We start from the raw sequence: 18,705 nt of genomic DNA on the forward strand, positions 1-18,705 counted from the left end.
TTTTCCATCAGGAGGGGTGGATCTGATTGATGGACCTTTAAAAGTTGCCTTTTGGGGACAGTACTGTGCCGAGGCTTTGCCCCCAAGTTTGTGCCTTCTGCTGCCTACACTTAGGCCTCTGCTTCTGTTCCGTGCAGTGCCACTGCCTGCTGCCATTGCTGCCCCCCTGTGCAGCCACTGCAGGCCCAGAGGGGATGTCTCATTCAATCCCTCCTCCTCAAATGAGAGGAAGATTCCTTCTGAGTACCCCTATTTCAATGAATGCTTCCTTGTTTGTTCACTCTAGAATGTAAATAGGACAGCGTGCTTGTCACAAAAAGTAACACCCAGGGGGTTTTGTGTTCACAGAGATCACAGCTGACATGTCAGAGCTTGATGCTTGAAAGAAGCAGGGCTTTCCTAGGAACGTGCAATCCATTGCTATCAGGAAGTACTGGTGCCCTAAAATAGCCACACACTAGGCTCGTCTGTGTTTTAACAGTGTCATGATAAAAAGATTCTGAGAAGCCTTTAAATGTTGTTTTTCTTATAACTCTTAAATAATTTCATGAATTATAAACTGGTATACCCTTTTCTTCCCTTAATGCAGAGGCTTTCTGCAGCCCAAATTACATCTCTTTCACAAACCTTCCTCAGACCTGCACCAAAATATCCATTTAACAAAAGGCATTTTGAAACCCTTTGCTTCTGTCATCATGTTCTTTTCCCTCTAACCTCCTTCTGTCATGCCCTGTTACACTCAGCCTGAGTGCTGTGGGGCAAGGACACATCTCTCTAATTGTGTGGGCTCACCCACTTGGAGAGCAGGATGAAACACACACAAACACTGCCCCCAAACATGGACAAGAACAATTATTTCATACCCCCTGCCCCCCCAAATAGTGGTAGCCTCTGGTACTGTGAGCAAGAAGTCCTTTCTTACCTTGCAATAAATTTCTAAGCCAAGAAATTATGAAAGTTCTTGATGTGCACTTCCTCCACAGCCTTTTCCTGTTGACACTTCAGAATCTTTTGGAATTCTCTTTCCAGAGAGTTTCCTGGTCTTTTAGGGAGATGTCAGTTTCACCTTAAAATCTGTTATTGGATCTGACTCTGCTGTAATTGAAGATATAAATAACATCCCAGAAACATTAACCCATATAAACACATGGTCTACAAATAATTCAATAAATGTGACACTGGCCTGCACTGGTGGGAACAGAGAGCAGCCCCTGCTGTTCAGCTGCTACTGAGTTGGAGAAATATTCTCATCACTTTGGTGAATCTTGTCATTGTAGAAAATGTTTATTCCTCTTACACTTGTGCCATCAGCTAAAGAGCTGATGGAGAAAAAGTAGAAGGAGAAAAAATAGACTGAATTTTTTTTTTTTTTGCAATAAAGAATGAGGACTGAGAGATGTGTCCATCTCTCCAATATAAATGTATACATTTATATTTAAACTTGAGAACATGGTGTGTGAGTTACCTGATGTTGCAGCCTTATCAGACTTTCTCTTCTTCCTGTGACATGTATTATACCAGTTTGCCATGAGCTCATCTGGTACAACGAGTATCAAATATTCCTATAGTACTTGCATCAATTAGCTGGAAAAAGAGTGGCTTTTCAGTTATCATTAGATCATTTTAGTTAGTAGGGTGCTTTTGTGAGTAACAGAAAGCACTTAAAATGGAAAAGCCTTTTTTCCCCCTTCAGTGTATAGGTAAGGTACTGATTAGAGTCAGCTGCCACATCCAGCACCACAGGCACTTTCCTGAGGATGGAGGCTTTGGCAGGGATCACCTTTTAAAGCCAAGGGCCCATCTTCACTAACAGCCTCAGACACATATGAATTGTGTCTGCAACTACAATTCATAGGCGTGTTCTTCAGTGGCATTTCTCATACTTTTGAGAAACATTCATCAGCAAGAAATTAGTATCTGCTCTTCTTATACTCTTCAGTTCTGGGAGGATGAAATTCCTGCATGAAAGGCTGATCATGCTTCATTTCTGCCCTATAATTGGCTCCCTGAGGCAAATGTAGAATCACAGCAACTACAAGGAAAAAGTAGGGTATGCAAATGCAGAGCCCCTTCCTTCCTCTGCTCACCTCAGAAATCGAGGCTGACAGAGGAGTCAGATTAGGCAGAAATGGGTATATTGTTTTATACTTAGCTTCATTTCCATACATATATTAAAGCTACTTTGGGCTATTTCATATATACTGTTTTCAAGTGCACAGATCCAATAATCAAAGACATAATGCAAGCTGAAGTACCAGTCCCATGGTTTGTGCACTTCACCCCTCCTAACATAACTTTTCATTATGATGCTTCGAGAGTTTGGACACCCTGCCCATCATAGTTGTACTCCTCTGCCCCTGCTCCCCACTGTTTGTTACAATTTAAAAATCCTTTTCCATCTTTCATTTAATTCATCCACCCTTTGACATTCCTCATTTGCCTCATCCAGAGATGTGATGCCTCCAGGGACACCATCTGCCTCACCACCACCGCCCTGGGCAGCCCATTCCAATGCCTGAGCTGGATTTTCTCCTTTGAACTTCTCCAGCCTAGCAGCTGGTGGCTTGTTCAGATGACCACTTGCTGACCGCTGTCTTTCACTTCCCCGGCCACTTTGGTGGTCCTGCTTTTTCAGGCCCAAAATGGCAAAGGCAGCTGAGATAAAAAGCAGATAACAGCTGTGGAGCCTTGCTGCTGCACCACAGACCTGCCTTCCCCAGGCCTCATCACATCTGGATCATCTGTCTGAGAGATGATTCAGGCTCTCTCACTCTCCTTGGGACAGGGGCATGCACACAACTTCAGACAGCTGAACCAGCTTAGAGTAATTCAACATCACAACTTGGAACTGATTATGAGATTTTAAACCCCAAAGCAGCTGCCCTTTTGAAACTGAAAAAACATACAAGTTCTCTTCAACTCCTCCCAACCGTAACCCAGCTTTTACAGGAACAGTTTTAAATCAAGCCTTCACTTAAACAAGTGCAACTTCCCCACAGGCCCTTCCATGCTGTGTTGGGAAAGGAAAACCAAGTAGCCAGTTCTGCAGCACCAGGAACTACTGCTAATTCAGTAGTAGGGAGCTTCCCCTCATCACCACTTCGAGAACTGAGTTCCTCCTTTTGGGGATGAATAACTGGCATTTGTGCAAACACCACAAATAAGGAATCTCCTCATGACCTTTATTTCTCTTTAGTTTTGTAAGCAGTTGGGATTCAGTTAAACAAGGTCAAACTGCAATCCAAAAAACGTTTTCTATTAAAAAGTATTTGGAGAGGTCTTTCTACTACAACACTTTCTACTAGCAAAACGTTCATTAAATATTGTGAGTTTTTAAACAAGATTAATACAAAGCTGGTCCTTGGGATAGAAACCATCAGTAAAAGGATCTTATGCTAAAAAAATCTAAAAAAAACAGGAACTTAAAATTGTACAGAGCAGAGACCTTGTATTTAAGCAGAACAACTGCAGCAACCTATTTTTGAGGATATTGGAACCCCAGTATAATCTTAAAATACCAAATGAAACAATTGAAAAATAGTATCAGAAACTGAAGTTACTTACAGTCCTATGGTTAAACCACTGATTCAAAATAAACCATTCTTTAATCAATGACAAAACTATGCCACTGTGCTTTGTGTGTGTGAAATCAAATGGTTTAAACTTGAGTGCTTTCATCCCAATTAAATGAATATTTAAGTGATGTAATTTTTCCCTTCTCTGCAATGTTCTGCCAACTGAGTAATTTTTAGGCATGAAAGATGCTTTTGAACCACTCTAGGTACATGTCTGATACAGAACATAGTCCTTTTTACAGCATTTTGATTTGAAGACTAAGGAAAATTATCAAGCACAAATCAGTCAAGGGAAAAAACAGCAAATCACAGAGCTCTACCTCTTGCTTTAAAACAAGAAAAGCAGGGGAATTTACAATGTTTTTCTCATCTTGTTACCAGATCACTTGACCACTTCTAAATAAGGATGAAGGTGGTTAAGAAGAGAGAAACCACTCCTTCCTACATTTGTAAAAATACCAAAGTACTTGGAGAACATTGGCACAGAAATTATATTACATGTACATTCACTTGTAAATATTTTTATGTAGCTTCAAACATGAAAATATTGGTAATTTTACAGAATTCCCTTAGGTATCAGTCCCAGAATATGATTACTTGTACCAAGAAAACAGTCTGTTAAGGTCATTTTGGAAGGTCGTTTACTGACATTTGTTGGCCACAGACCACTGTGTAAAATTTCAGATCTTTACCACAAGGTATTTCATAACAATGAGGAAGTGGTGCTAAACCACCTGGAGAAGGTCAGGAGGTAACATCTAATTCCCATTTTAGTGGGGATAACCACTGACAGAAGTACTTTTTACCTGCCTTTTCGTTTCCTGCGTTTCTGTCTTCTGAAGCCCCCACAGCTACTGATGAACTATTGATTGGTAAAGACCGAATGGAAAATTGCATTTTGTACTGCAATCATCCACCTCACAGATTCACCGTGGAGTTTGCTTACCCACTGTGCCTGAACAGGTACACGATTTACTTACTGCTTAAATATCTGTAAGGGTTAATACAATTCAGAAGAGAGCATCATCAGTGAGTGTGCTCCTGGAGAAAGATATAGATAACAGCTATCTTATCTAAGCTTTCCAACCTCAGTTTCAACCTCTTGAAGTCCAAATATCATTTTTATGACACTACAAGCCTAGTGACAAAATAACATCTGGCACAATAACTTCTCCAGAAAAGCTACATGGACAAGAAAGTACTACACAGTAAAATCTGACCAAACTGAAAACTTGCCCTGACCTAGGCTCAAAGCTAGCTTGCTAAGGTTGCTCATGGAAAAAGGTATGATTTCTGTCCCTCCCTACTTTTTAATTTAAAGTGTAGCTCCAGGAGAGCCTTTCCCACTATGTACAGTGAAAGGAATTTTGCAATTTCTGTGGGTTGAAAAATCTGGGCCCTGTAGATACTTAAAACATTAAGATACCAGAGTGCTAAGGAGCAAAGTAAGTCAAAGAAATGCAAAAGAAATGCTGAGTAGAGCAACGGAGTTAGCGGTGGGGATTATCAAAATCTGTTTTTTTGTCTTGGCAAAGTATCAGCCTCTCACAGGGTTCCTGAGAGTCGGTCTTATTCACAGGAGCAGTCCACGTCCAGCGCTGCCCCGTCAGTGCCACCGCAGCCGTCCGGTTCTGGTGCGCAGCCCCCGCCCTCCGCGGCCTCCCCCGCGGGGCAGCCGGGCACGCTGGGGCTGGGGCAGGCCTGCCCAACACTGTCACCTGTGTCACAGCTGGCAGGACACGTCTCTGCTGACCCCCTGTCCTGGGGGGCACCGCTGTCGTTGGTCCCGGCTACCTCCTCTCCCAAGTCTATGACATCATCCGGCTGCTGCTCCGGATCAGGCTTGGCCGCTCTTGAGATTTGTGCTTCTAAGTTTCTCGTGTTCTCTGTGACTTCAAATTCCTGCTTCTCCTGTGCCCTTTGCTTCTCCCTAGTGCTTAATTTAGCCTTTGTGGAATTCTTCATTTTTCTGTTGTGCATGTCTTCTTTGGAGAACCTCCAGTGAAACTACAAAGAAGGGATCCAAATGTTAAAGACCATTAGAGGCAGTCTCACGTGGACATTTACTTTCCTGAGTAGACATGAGTTTTGATGAGTTAGCTTTAATTCAAAAACTAAATTTGAATTTGACCAGAAAGATCCAAGATTAAAAGAAGTAGCCTGACCAAATCAGATGGTCTAAGATGATTTCTGCCAACACAGATATCTCTGTTACAGAGAGGAAGAAGAGCTCGATGCTTTCTGCTTCTGCTATTGCTGTGGTGCCTGGTGGGTTCCTCTCTACACTGTGTGGAAGGGAAGGATCTGCAAAGCTGCCTAAGTGCAGACAGAAGAAGCAATCCCATGGCATTATTCCAGTGTTTTTCACCAGGTTAACAGCAGAACTAACACCACACCCACGACCATACCCAAACAGTAAAACATTCTGAACCATCTGTAGGAATGCCATTTGATGAGAAAGCGTGAGGCTGCTACTTGCAGCACTTCCACAGGACTTGCCACAGCCACCATTTCAGAACTGCTTTAACTACTATTAAAAAACAAAACGGGAAGTAGCAGTACCTTGAAATACTAACTTGACAGGTATAAAGGCTGACAAATATGTCACTATTGTATCTGCCTCATTTGTCAAAAAATAAATCAAGCTTTCCCCAAGGAAAGCCAGACAACAGAGTCATAGAATCATAGAATGGTTTGGACTGGAAGGACCTTAAAGGTAATCTAGTTCCAACTACCCTGCCATGGGCAGAGACTCCTCCTACAAGTCCATGTTGCTCCAAGTTCCATCCAACTGACCTTCAACACTGTCAGGGGGTGGGGCACCCACAACTTCTCTGGGCAACCTGTGCCAGTGTCTCTCCACCCTCACAGTAAGGAATTTCCTTCTACCATCTAATCTAAACCTGCCCTCTTCTCTTTCAGTTTGAAGCCATTACCCCTTGTCCCATCACTACACTTCCTGGCAAAGAGTCCCTTTGCAACTTCCCTGCAGGCCCCTTCACATACTGGAAGGCTGCTGTGAGGTCTCCATGCAACCTTCTCTTCTCCAAGCTGCACAGCCCCAACTTTCTTAGCTTGTCTTCAGAGGAGAAGTGCTCCAGTCCCCTTACCAACTTTGAGGCCTCTTCTGGACTTGCTCCATGGTTCCAAGCCACGGCTAAGCCATCCTACACAAGCTTGCTTAGTACCTCTGAATGTGCACAGCCATTTTTTCAGCAGTGTCAGTTGCTGATGGAAGCTCAGGAATGGGTTAGGAGGCAATATTTGGATGGCATAAATAATCTCATCAGGACATTCAGCAAACCCAGCCATGTTCAAAAAAAGCCATTTTCTCCAGTGAAACTGGGTCTGTGCTGAAGTTGGCCAAAAGATTTTGTATTCATAAATTTTTGATCTAGCTATTTATTCCTTAATCAAAAAGCCATTCAAAACTTATTATTAGATTACAAAGCTGGAACTATGTTCTTTCCTCCTGGTAGCCAGAACTTAATGCAAAAGGAGAAGGGGGAAAAAAAAGGAAAGAAACTGGCCTTCACAAAACTGTTCTTTGTGAAGAAATAGAGGAAGTTATCTTTCACTTCAATGGCACTGCAGTTTAGAGAAAGAGGAACGATAACATCTCAGTTCTAGAGCTCAGCTGTTTAAAATTCAGACACCTGAGTTTTTTCCTCTTTGATTTGCAGAAGTGGCTGGGCACCCACTACTCCACTTAACTCAAAGCTCTCACTGACAGAAGGTAAGATCAGGGCTCTAAATGTGATAAAGATCCAGCTGTAGGAGGCTTTGTGAGTGTGTGTACGTGTACTCAAGTCAGGTACTTACACCGTTATTTCACAAAAATGCATTCAGCCAGTTTCTGCTGAAATAAGCATCAGTTTTGTATGAAGTGAATGAACACAGTTACTTCATCCCTGATTGAATATTACAGTAATAGGAATATTTATCACTGAAGAGAGAAGTTGTACTACTCCTTGCATATTTTCTTCTCTGTTTGTCTGACTACCTTGAACAGCAGTTAATTGATGTGCAAAGATAGGACAGAACATTTTCCACCAATGCAATATCCTTTTAATGTTATCATCCTATTTCCCCTCCTCTGAGGGCTATCTATAAACATTTTAGACATGCCATAGCTTAAGTTTAAAAAAATCCCTGAGAGCCTTGGATGTTGTATGTGAATATTCAAAAACTTTTACTCAAATGCTTGGGTTGGCATCTTTGATGTGACACAACAACCACTTAAGGATGTTGAACCAGTCCTACATCCCTTTACAGAACTATAATCAAGGTATGTCATCCTTCCCTGACCTTTGGTATGAAAATGTGCTGTTGTGATTCTTGCCCTCAAATATGCCTGTATATTTAACACTGCCAACAAGTGATTCCTTTGTTTTGTCAACCAGACATTGTTAAATAAGCTTTTATAACCCGGAATGAAAAAAACTTAAACAAAGTTTCAAGTCATCTGGATGGTATGTGTGTGTTATTATAATACAAGAAATCAGCATCATACTTCTTTCTCTATTTGAGGATGAACAACCACATATGGGTTCTCATCCCTTCCACTAAAACAACACAGTGGTAGGAAAAGAATGACTAAATACAGGCACTCTAACACTCATTCCAAGATCCCTTTAATCCCCTGAAAACAAAGAGAGAAAACAAGGAAAGTGGGCTTTGTAACAAGTTCACACAGTATTCTGGGCTCCAGCTTTGCTAATGAGAGAGGGTAAATCCTAAATCAGTCACACTCCCAGCAGTTCTCTCCTGCTTCAGTCAGTTCAAGCACTCCCCTGGTCTGCACTATATCACAAAGACAACTTTCACAGAACCAGGCTCCAAAACAGCGAGGGCTCCATAGATGACCACTACCTGCAATTATCTAAACTGTTGGGTAAATGCTCCTGGTGCTCAGCTCTGCTCAGCATTTCTGATCTCCTGCTGCAGCTCAGCTCTGCATGGCCTCAAGCACCCACTCCTGCAGGTGACATTGGGCTGGCAGCACTCACCAAAGCCCACAGAGCCAGAACAAAAACAAGGCTGCATTAGTCACAACCTCATTGACACGTGGTTCCAGAGGTCTTTTCCATACTTCATCTGGCTTTTCTGATCCCTTGCATACTGAAAGGGCAAGGCAAGTTTGACCACTGTAGGAAGGCCATCACTTTCTGTTTACAGTTCCTGTATTTCTCTCTCCAGCTGTATGGCATGACAGGTTTGGGCAGGGGTTCCCACAACTGTGTGTTTAAAAATGGAAGTGGGAATACATACATGCATCCACATCCATACATCACTAGTTGTCAGCTATGCCTTTGGATAATTTAGCTGGATTCTAGAGGCTTTTCTTGGTTAAATTACAGCAGAATCTATTAATATTCACACATCAGACACACCTGCCCAGATCAGGCCTACATTGTGCCAGGTTCTACCAAAACAGTGAGAAATAGAGATATAAGAAGGCAGTTTAAACAGAAAATACGGGAAATAGGCGAGAGAAAATGGTGTTGGTTCCACCTTACATGCCCTGAACATGACAGAATTTTAGGTCTAAATGGAGGATTATGGCTGGTTTACATGAAGAAAAATCTGCATTTCTTAAACTACTGTGAGTTCATCAGAGAATGAAATCTAGAAGCTTTGACATCATTTGAGCATTTTTTGTTTCTTTCATTTGAACAGCTCCATTCCTTCTGTCTTCCTACTGTATCACAGAAACATTGAATAGGCCATTTTGTTTCTATGGGAAATCAATTTCAATATAAAAATACCACCAGCAAAACCCAAAGAAACCAGAAACTCAAGGTTATTTACCTTAGATTCTTTCTTCTTTGCTTTCTGGGGCAAAGAAGGTCTCTGAAGAAATACAATTTGCTTTGTAGATAAATTCCCCTCCCTGAAAAGAAAAAAATGCACACTCCTGAGAATGAATTAAATTCACATCCAGCATCATTCAAAGCGAAAATCCATCTCAGTCACTTATTTCTGCAGGTCAAAGAAGAACAAAATGAAGAATGATCCTCACATTGCCTGTCCCTGGTGTCTCTGAGCAGCCTGGTATTTTGGGGGGCAGGGAGAGGGGAATGTTCAGACTGATAGAGCCTGTCAGCCTATGACACAGTTTTGTGGAATGGAATGTTTTAGCATTAGTGTGCAAACACAGAATAAATTGTTTGGGACGAAAAGGAAGAAACCCAAGAGTCCCAGTGCCCCAGCAACACCAGAGTGTTCCTTCCCTCCCTCCAGGGGCACTGATCTGGAATGGGGCTGGGTGCTCCCTGTAGGTCTGCAGCATGGCAGGAGGAACAACCACCAGGTGGGTGCCCTTCTGCACTGACTCCTCTGTTACTCAAGGTATTAGTGGGATACAGAAAGCTGAAAGAAATTTTTATTTTTATATATATATATATATATATATATATATACACACACACACATATCTTTTATATATCTATCTTTTAAGAGTCAGGGATTACAAATCATAACTGATTTTCTATTCATTCTTATGAATGAATATTTATGTAAAACTTAAATACAGTTTCTCCCTCAACACAGATGGCCTTTTACTTTTTAGGTTTATATGTGTAGGAGTAAGTAGTCTTCATCCAAATCTTGTAAAGAGCTGGGCATATTAATTAAGATAAGAAAATCACAACTGATTATATTGGTGTCTATATACAAGTAAATATATTCCTGACCAGTGAAAATTCAGAAAGCACTATTTTCATGATTAACAAGTGGTATGATTGTTTTTCACCAATTATGAAGATTATTTTTAAGTGATTTGCATTTATATTTAAAAACTCAGAATATAAATAATAGCAAAGTAGACCACAGAATTATTGTATGTGCACACAAGGCTACTCGAGCAGTGACACACTAATCTCCCAGGGTTCTGCTCAGCTAGACTGTACCAGCAGCATTAGACAGACATCTATTAAGAATAAAATTACTTTTCTTCAGCTAGACAACATCTCACTCCAAGCATTATCACACATTTTGTCTTTGCTCTAAAGGACCTTACTGGAAGATCCAGAGCAGGGATTTTACAGTCACAGAGTTTAGAGAGCTGCAGAAACAACACCCAGAAAATTCATGCAGAAAGCACATTGCCACCTTGCAGTCTTGTTGCCCACCAGACATGTGCTTCCTGCCACATGTGCCTTGTAAGGCGTGGAAAACCCCGAGAACAGCTGCAGCAGCCTTTGCAAGGAAACCCACACTGACTGCACAGGGAATTGCTTGTGCAGACTGTGGTGCTTGTACAGCACCTTCCCTGGCCAAAAGGCAGCACCCACCCCTCCCTACCTGTTTGTCTTCACAATGGGAGTGGGAAGCACACACGTCAGCTGCCAGCCGTACATGGCAAGGGAATTCAGCAGCGGAACGTAATCTGTCTGCACTTCAACTCCCTGGGGAAGGAAAAGCAACAGTTGGCATCAGCACTTGGAGTGCCACATTCAGCTTAACTCCAAAAAATAAACCCAAGAAAAAATACATGTGTGTGTTTTCTCAGAGGGAAAATGGGGTTTTGCACCAAAGTGGGTCGTGTTTTATATTCAGCTAGGCAGGAAGGAAAATGTTCAAAAACATGAGACAAATGATTGACCGCCCATACATCCCAAACTGTTAAAGGAGTTTGTTTAAAATGGTAAACATCTGTGATCCTGTTCTTACACTGCCTGACTCATCCATCTAGCTTTAGATCGTTCCAGATCCGAACAGGATAAATTCATTGTATGTTATCAATTAGCTCCTCCTGAGAAAAAATTATGTTCAAGTAGTTAAAAAATGACAGCATTGCTTTGCTTGGATTCTGCACTTGTCTAAGCTTCAGTTAATCCTGAATATCTGCACTGAAATCAGTTGTGTTACTTTACCATGATGGATCAAAAGGAAAATAGCCAACAACAGCAACAAAAAATCTAAGTACAACTCTGTGCCTTTTATCGCTCACAAATAAGCATTGCTGCCTTCTTATTTTGAATCAGGAAATCTGTGGGCGAGACCAAAAGCTTTGCCTTTCAGTGCAGGAGTCTGGCTCCTGCTGCACATTTACCCAGCAGAGCCTTGTTCTTTCCATTTCAACTAAATGGCAGACCTTGAAATCCACACAGAAAGAACCACTGGTGGTTTCAACAAAGATTATTCCAGTGAGGTGTCTAATTGCCAAGACTGCCAGTAATTTAATGAATAGATGCTACAGCATATTTACTGGTTTTTAATTTTAATAAACACAAAGCAGACAAATGGTAACTACTAGTCTCTACAAATATAACTAAATTTGATTGGAATAACAATTACATTTGCCAAAAAGCTCAGGCACTTACACTGGTTTCACGTGCAGGAAAGGAGTTTTAACTGCCAATTCACTACACTGGGGAAGGCACAATAGTTTTGCAGCTCCAAAAAATCCATTTATTCCACAGTAATGAAACAGTCATTTGATCAGAACTAATCCAAATCCTTCTGTAGTTATTTCAAGGTATTTTAGTGAATTCCAATCTCAGCTATTCCTTTCTTCTAACAAATGTAATTTAGGTCACTTATATCTTTATAACTGAACGGCTGCCTGACTGTACCTATTAAAAACCTGATCATGACTACAAGTGCAAATAGCTGAAGAAGCTGTATCAGTCCTGCTTAAAAGGAAAATGCTTTAAATCTCTACCCCAGAAAGTGCCTGCAAGAGACCACTGCTAATGTTACTTTGTACAGAGGCTTGTGGGGGCTTAGTGAGGTAGTTCTACATTAAAACATCACCCAGTACAACCGGAATTTGTGACTCTGTGAGAGGGGCAATACCACACAGCCCTTAATTAGTGTCCACTGGAGCCATCAAGACTCATCCTGCAGCTGGGATTGGGGTAGATTCAGTCTCCTTTGACTCCCATTTCCCTCTGGAAGAGGGATATTTGTGAACTCTTTCCAGTTTTTAAAATAGAGTGTCCAAGGGTAATAAAAAAATCATAACATATCTAGATGCCTTTAAGCTGAAATGCCTGAGATTTATGAGACTGGTCAACAATGCCTGCAAAAAATAAAGATGAAAATATGCAAGACGATGATTAAGAGTAAGGTCAGAGCTTCCACCATCACAAGCTCTTCATGAGGTGCCACATAAAAGGACCTGTCTAAAACATTCCCTCCATCAAACAGTGTTTGCAGAGGAAAAACCAGAAGGAGCTCACTCATTTAGAGGAGGGAAGCAGATCAGGAAAGACTGGCACAGCAGAGCTTGCCTGTGCCCTGAGGAATATCTTGTGTTGTAGAGAGGATTTCTATTTTGAATTCATGGCCTGAGGTGGGTGATTAGCAGGAAGAACCTTCTTCTTGCATCAGGATGTGCAACAAATGTCAGAAATCAGAGGGAGATTATGGCAATGAGGAAGGACATCAATACCACGCAGAGCTCATTTGGCTGCTGTAGAAGCCAAATTGTTTCAGGGACATGCCATCACTCCTGCCACAGCCCCCTGTCCCTGCAGGCTCCGAGCAGCGAGACAGGGCTGGCTTTGGACCTGTCTCACTTGTCAGGATTAAGCACCATCTGCAGCAGATGATGGTGTGTTTCCCAACCCAGTGGTGCAGAAAGGAAACAAGCAGGTAAGCACATTCAAAAGGGTAAAGTTACCAGAAAATAAATTTAAGTCAATTAGGCCTAAAAAACTTTTTTTCTTTTTTTTTTTTAAATCTGGCAGCTTAAAAAAAAATCAGAAAAACCAACCTATTTAAAGAGCTCTACAGAGTTGTTACCAAAAGATGACCTCTCATTTTTCCCATGTGCTGGTACCCAACACCCCAGTGTGCCTGCTGGGCTGTCTGGAGACAGGAGGTGTGTACATGATGCAGAGGTGTTCCCTCCTCTGAGCTCCTCAGGCCCTTTAAGAAGCTCCCTCCAACTCCATGATGCTTCACTGGAGTCAGACACTGCACCTCATCTCCAGCTCCTTAGGGAACAGACTATTCCAAATAATTGGCTGAATTTGAAGATGACAGACAAGAGGAAGGAGTCACTCCAAAATAAACAGGTTAATCCACATGGGCTTCAAACTCCTGACTTGCAAATACAGATAATTGAAGGTTTTTTTAAGACCACATGAAATTATTTCTCCCTCCCCCTCCTGAATCATCGGCTGTAACTCTATCCCACACTGGAATTTGTGTGCCAGCAGGAGTCACAGTTATACAGACCTTTAATTGGTGTCATATTAAATGCTTTCTAAAGCAAAAATGCTTCTAAACAAACAACATACTAGGGGATGGGTGCAGAGGAAAAGAGTAATCTTGTATTCGTTTTACATTTAATGCAGTAATTATTTTATCTACTATTATTAGAGACAATAGAAATGAAATTTCAAGCACACCATTCCCTCAAATAAAAGTGCAATGCTCTTTTCTAACTAGCAAATACTGGATTTGAACACCAGTAGAAGTAGAAAAAACCGTGCCAGAGCTCTCCTGAAAAAGAAGTGTTCGAACAATGCATCTCAAACTGGGAGACATTTCGTTCACTGAAAGGGTGGAAAATTTTAATTAACTTGCTTCCCACTCTCCTGTGGATGATAAGTAATCTCTGATCACACCTTGAGTGTCAAGAAGCCAGAGCATATTGAACTAGGATTTTCCCTTGACTTGCATCACATGAAAAGAATTCTTTTTATTTGTAGTTGTATTGTTTGTTTCCAGCATTTTTTCCTTTCACAGTTGCTTCTGCTCATTAGGAGGGGAAAAAAAAAAGATGAAAAAATGATAAGAATAATATCTAGGGCAAGCCACACAAACAACTGCATTAACAATTTTTCTTTTCTTTTCCCCCCCTACTGTGGCAATTTTAACCACAGCAAGATAATAAACAAGACAACTACTAAGCTCTTGTGAGACAGAAGTTCTTCAGAAATCATTCTTTCCTGGGCTATTCCTGGGCTAAGTGAACGTGATTTAGTTACAAGGCAGCTATGGATTGTCACTATTTAATATTTTTTTCCAGCATGGATTAAAGAGTGGTAGATTGAAAATCCCATTAAATAAATCTTAATAAAACCTTTATCAGCAAATCCTAACAGACTGCGTACCAAAATTTACTGACAGATGGCAAAGAGGATGGGAAGTAAAAAAAAACAAGTTGCTTTGAAAGTGTAACCTACTGTTTGTTGCAGAAAATGGGCACTGCATTCAAACCCAGCTCCTTACAAAAACCAGAGGGATGCCATGAGGGCAGCACCACACACCTCCAGCCAAGGCTGGCTACCAGTCCCCAGCTCTGCCAAAGCCAGAGCTTTTCTGTCCCTGGGCACTGAAGGGAGGAAAGGGAAGTGGCAAAAGCAGGACTTGCACCTTAGTGGAAAAGAAAGAAAATGCAGTAAGAGAAACTGAATACCTGGACTGTGCAAGAATGACCCAGTAAAAGTGTGCTGCAATTGTTTTATGTTTGCAGTAACACAGCTGACGTGGGGACTAAATTCAAGCTCTAAATTTGTGAATTATTTGTCTTTTTCCTTTTCAGACTTCTTCCAAGAGATAATTTCTGCTGACAGTGTAACAGTATTGAACCATTAAAAACATTTATTGGAAGCAAAAGGGAAGTTTCACAAATGCTTCAGCAATAAAAAAGTTGGACTTTGTTCCTCTAGTATTGAGCTGCTCCTGAATCTCCATGTGTAACACACCACAGCACGTTGCTGGCAGACACTTGCTACAAATCCATTAGCTGTGGAGCAGGGGGCTGTGGGATGGCTCCTGCATCCTTGGAAACGACCAGGAGCTTTGGGAAGCAGGTGGGTCACTGACCAACAAAGAGCAGCTGCCAAATGGGGACCTCAATGGAAAGGTAATAGAAAAAAAAGGAGTAATAAATAAACCCACAGGCAGGCTTTTCCCTCAATATTCTGGGCATATGTAATTTAGAGTTATTTACAATTACTAATATATATGTCAATTCCTGCAATGTGAATATTTTGGAGAATATAGTAAGGCTGTAACACTATATGAGGCAGCATTGTGTTAAGAGAGTGTTTCTGCAATTCAGAAAATCCAATCACAGTTTCAGTACACACACAGGCTGCTGAGTACCATTCACAGCTGGCTCCACATCTAGTGTAAAATTAAAACAACAACCAAAAAACCTTTCTGTGCCCACAATGCCTGCTTCTCTCAGTGGATGCCAATCCTATTTTCTAGCTTGTATATAAACTAACAGAAATATCAGAGTGCTCCTGATACTGCCTACACCTGTAACACAGAAGTACATTTGCAAAGCAGCACAATTTTGCATTTATAGAAGTAGCAAAAGCTGGACAACATGAAAGTGTTGACACAGAGGGTTCTCCACACAGGAAACATCCTATGAGATGTACTGAACTCGCCACCTCACAGACAATGTACAAATGATGAAACAACTCCACGTAACTGTCCCAGAAATACAAGAAATAAATGTGATCTAGCAATTCCATCAGCACAGTTCCTTCAATAATTCTGGCAACTTTATTTTCACAATTCCTGCAACACTTGAAGCGTACCTTAAGGTGAACACTGATTTTACTGCTTGCCCATCAGTTCTCTGGGGGGAAAATACAACACAGAAAACCACTACCTGAGAACTTACACACTCCAGTGTGCCCTACACACTCAGCTTAATCATCCCCAGGCAGCCTCCCCAACACAATCCCCTTCGGTTATAATTTATTCCCAAACAACATGTGGCTTTTACCAGAAGGCTTTGTGGAGCACTCCCCAGTTATGCAAGTAATGATCTATTTCCATGCAAGCACTGCAGCTGGAGCCTGGACCCTCCACTGCCAGCGGCTGCCACAGCAGGAAGGCGGGCGCTGCGCTGCCCTCGCCCACGGGCGGCTCTGTGTGTGGCCCCTGGGGTCCTGCACCCACACCCCTCAACATGCTCACACAGAGGCACCACCCAGGGCACTGCTGCCTGGCTGGAGACAGCTGCTGAGCAAAAGGAACATGTGCCCTGCATGGTTTTATAGCAAGCATAAAAGAGGACTGAAATACTTTTTCTCAGCTTGTTCTTAACTGGGAAGTTTAGATCTGGGATGTTCGCTTTTCTCTTGAAGGTTTATGGGTGAGCAGGCAACTAATTCTTAGAACACCATGACAGCTGGGAAGGATTTTTTAATCCATACTGTGCTGAATTTTCAGTTTCTTTACTTCAAGTGCCCTTACTCACATGGAAGAAGCATTCACCTTGTTAGATGTTCAATGCTACCAGAGCCACAAGAAATAATCAGGGACGTTCCAAGTTCATATTGTTAAATTCTGTTACTACATTAATCATCAAAACCAATGAAAATATTACCCTATGGATCTTAATCATGTGGATTTTAATCAATTTTAAACCTATGTCTACTGAGTTCAGCAGAAAAATATATATGTATATATGTGCCTTTCATACGTTATATAAAGGAAAGAAACAAGAATTAATAAAAACAAATTATTGGAAGATAAGAGGCTCCTAAAGGTTTTTGTTCAGCTCTTCTTAAAAAGCAACAAGAATTCAGCAACAGACACTGCTGAAATCTTTTGCCCAGGCAGCACATCTGTCCTTTGAGTGCTAAAGAGGGTCACACACATGACTCCCCTGGGCTTTTCATGCCCATTGCCATCAGCTCCTTGGCTCCTGGTCATGCATTTCTCTCGTGGCCAGAGACAGCAGAACATGGCTTAACTGACATATGACCTAAATCAGATTTACAGACAAATCAAATCCTTATTTCCAGAGAATTTGTTTCAAGGCTTACATTAAAGCAACTTGCAACCTAGGCTCAGCAGAGATAATTTTTTAAATCTTTTGTTATGTCGCACTTTAAAAGGTTTACCATGTCTACGGTGGAGACTGACCCCATTCAAGTCTGCCAGGGAAATGGCAACACCACAGTATATGGCAACACCACAATGTATTTGAGATTTTAATTCATGTCAGTACACCAAAGGTATGGCGTAGCAGCAAGCACAAAATGATGAATCAGCAGCTCAAGATTTTCAATGAGAAAATGGGTGTAAATTAAGGACAATATTTTCAAAATGAACACAGCTTCAGAGGCATAACAATGCAGCAATCTAAAATAAATGTTTTAGCATTCTATTTTAAAGACATATTAGCTATTTTGTCTTGGGTAATGGGGAAGGGAAAGTGACAAATTTAGAGAGGGGGAGATGGAAATCATGCAGGCTCTGATTAATCAGAACTGTCTACCCACATTTGCCTACACAAGCAGAATTAAAACCATCAAACAAGTTTTAGGGTCAGATCTCAGAGACTGCAGTGGAAATAATATGTCCTGACATTTTTAGAGTTAAAGTGATAAGGATGAGTGCAGTATTTTGTCATAACAAGTCCTGTGGTCATTTGCAGAGGACACCACAGCTCTACTTTGGAGAAGAAAGAGTTAAATTACTGGGAGCTATTACATCCTGTCTGCTGCTTGGCGGGACCACATACTGTGACAGCTGCGAGCTTTACATCCTCTACAAACTGACATTTTACACACACACTGAGTGCATCACACTGTTCAGCTTGTTTTCTCTATTAGCCTTAGCAATTAAAAAGGCAGCACTTTCCCTGCTAAGAGGTGTGCCAACCCCTCTCTTTTGTGGTAATGGTTAAACAGCAACCCTTTACCTTTTCATTTAGAGAGGTCTTCTTTCCAAAGGGCATCGATACATTCTGCATGTCTCCCTTTCTAAAAAAGCTTTCTTCTGTTGTGGCTGGGATTCTTTTGTTTGTTTCTTCTTCTTCTTAATTAGTACAGCACAATAAATTTACATTCAGTTCAGACCACATCTGAATAACTCCAAAGCTCACCCAGATAACCAAATCCGATACAAATTTTTAAGGTCCGTTATATTCATTTATGCCATGCTACTCATCAGGGTTTCTACCACTGCCTTGGCAGAAATGGAAATAACAAATGGAAAATGTTAATGTAGATGAGAGCTGAATGCACATCAAAACCCCCCCAATCTTCTACATAATGAGTCATTCCACCTGTTCCATAACTATGTCTGTAACAACTATACTTTGTAAAACTCCTAACAGAAAGAAGCCTTTACTGGCTCTTGGACATCTTCTGTCACCACTAAACTCTGTCTCCTTCCCCATTTTACAGTCCCTTCC

At 41.4% G+C, this 18,705-nt stretch overlaps 1 protein-coding gene across 2 annotated transcripts in view; it reads right to left on the reverse strand.

Annotated features, from left to right (window-relative positions):
* Positions 1–3,161: 3,161 nt before the first annotated feature.
* RFTN1 (raftlin, lipid raft linker 1) overlaps positions 3,162–18,705 on the reverse strand; it is a 95,669-nt gene continuing 80,125 nt past the window's right edge. For both annotated transcript variants that reach the window (XM_059482821.1, XM_059482812.1), the window contains exons 8-10: positions 10,881–10,984; positions 9,387–9,468; positions 3,162–5,582 (exon numbers count right to left, since the gene is read on the reverse strand). In XM_059482821.1, coding sequence (XP_059338804.1) covers positions 5,145–5,582; positions 9,387–9,468; positions 10,881–10,984 — 624 coding nt within the window. In that variant the 3' untranslated portion in view covers positions 3,162–5,144. The remainder of the gene's footprint in view (positions 5,583–9,386; positions 9,469–10,880; positions 10,985–18,705) is intronic.

This window comes from Ammospiza nelsoni, chromosome 1 (assembly GCF_027579445.1).
Source record: "Ammospiza nelsoni isolate bAmmNel1 chromosome 1, bAmmNel1.pri, whole genome shotgun sequence".
Classification (NCBI taxonomy): domain Eukaryota; kingdom Metazoa; phylum Chordata; class Aves; order Passeriformes; family Passerellidae; genus Ammospiza; species Ammospiza nelsoni.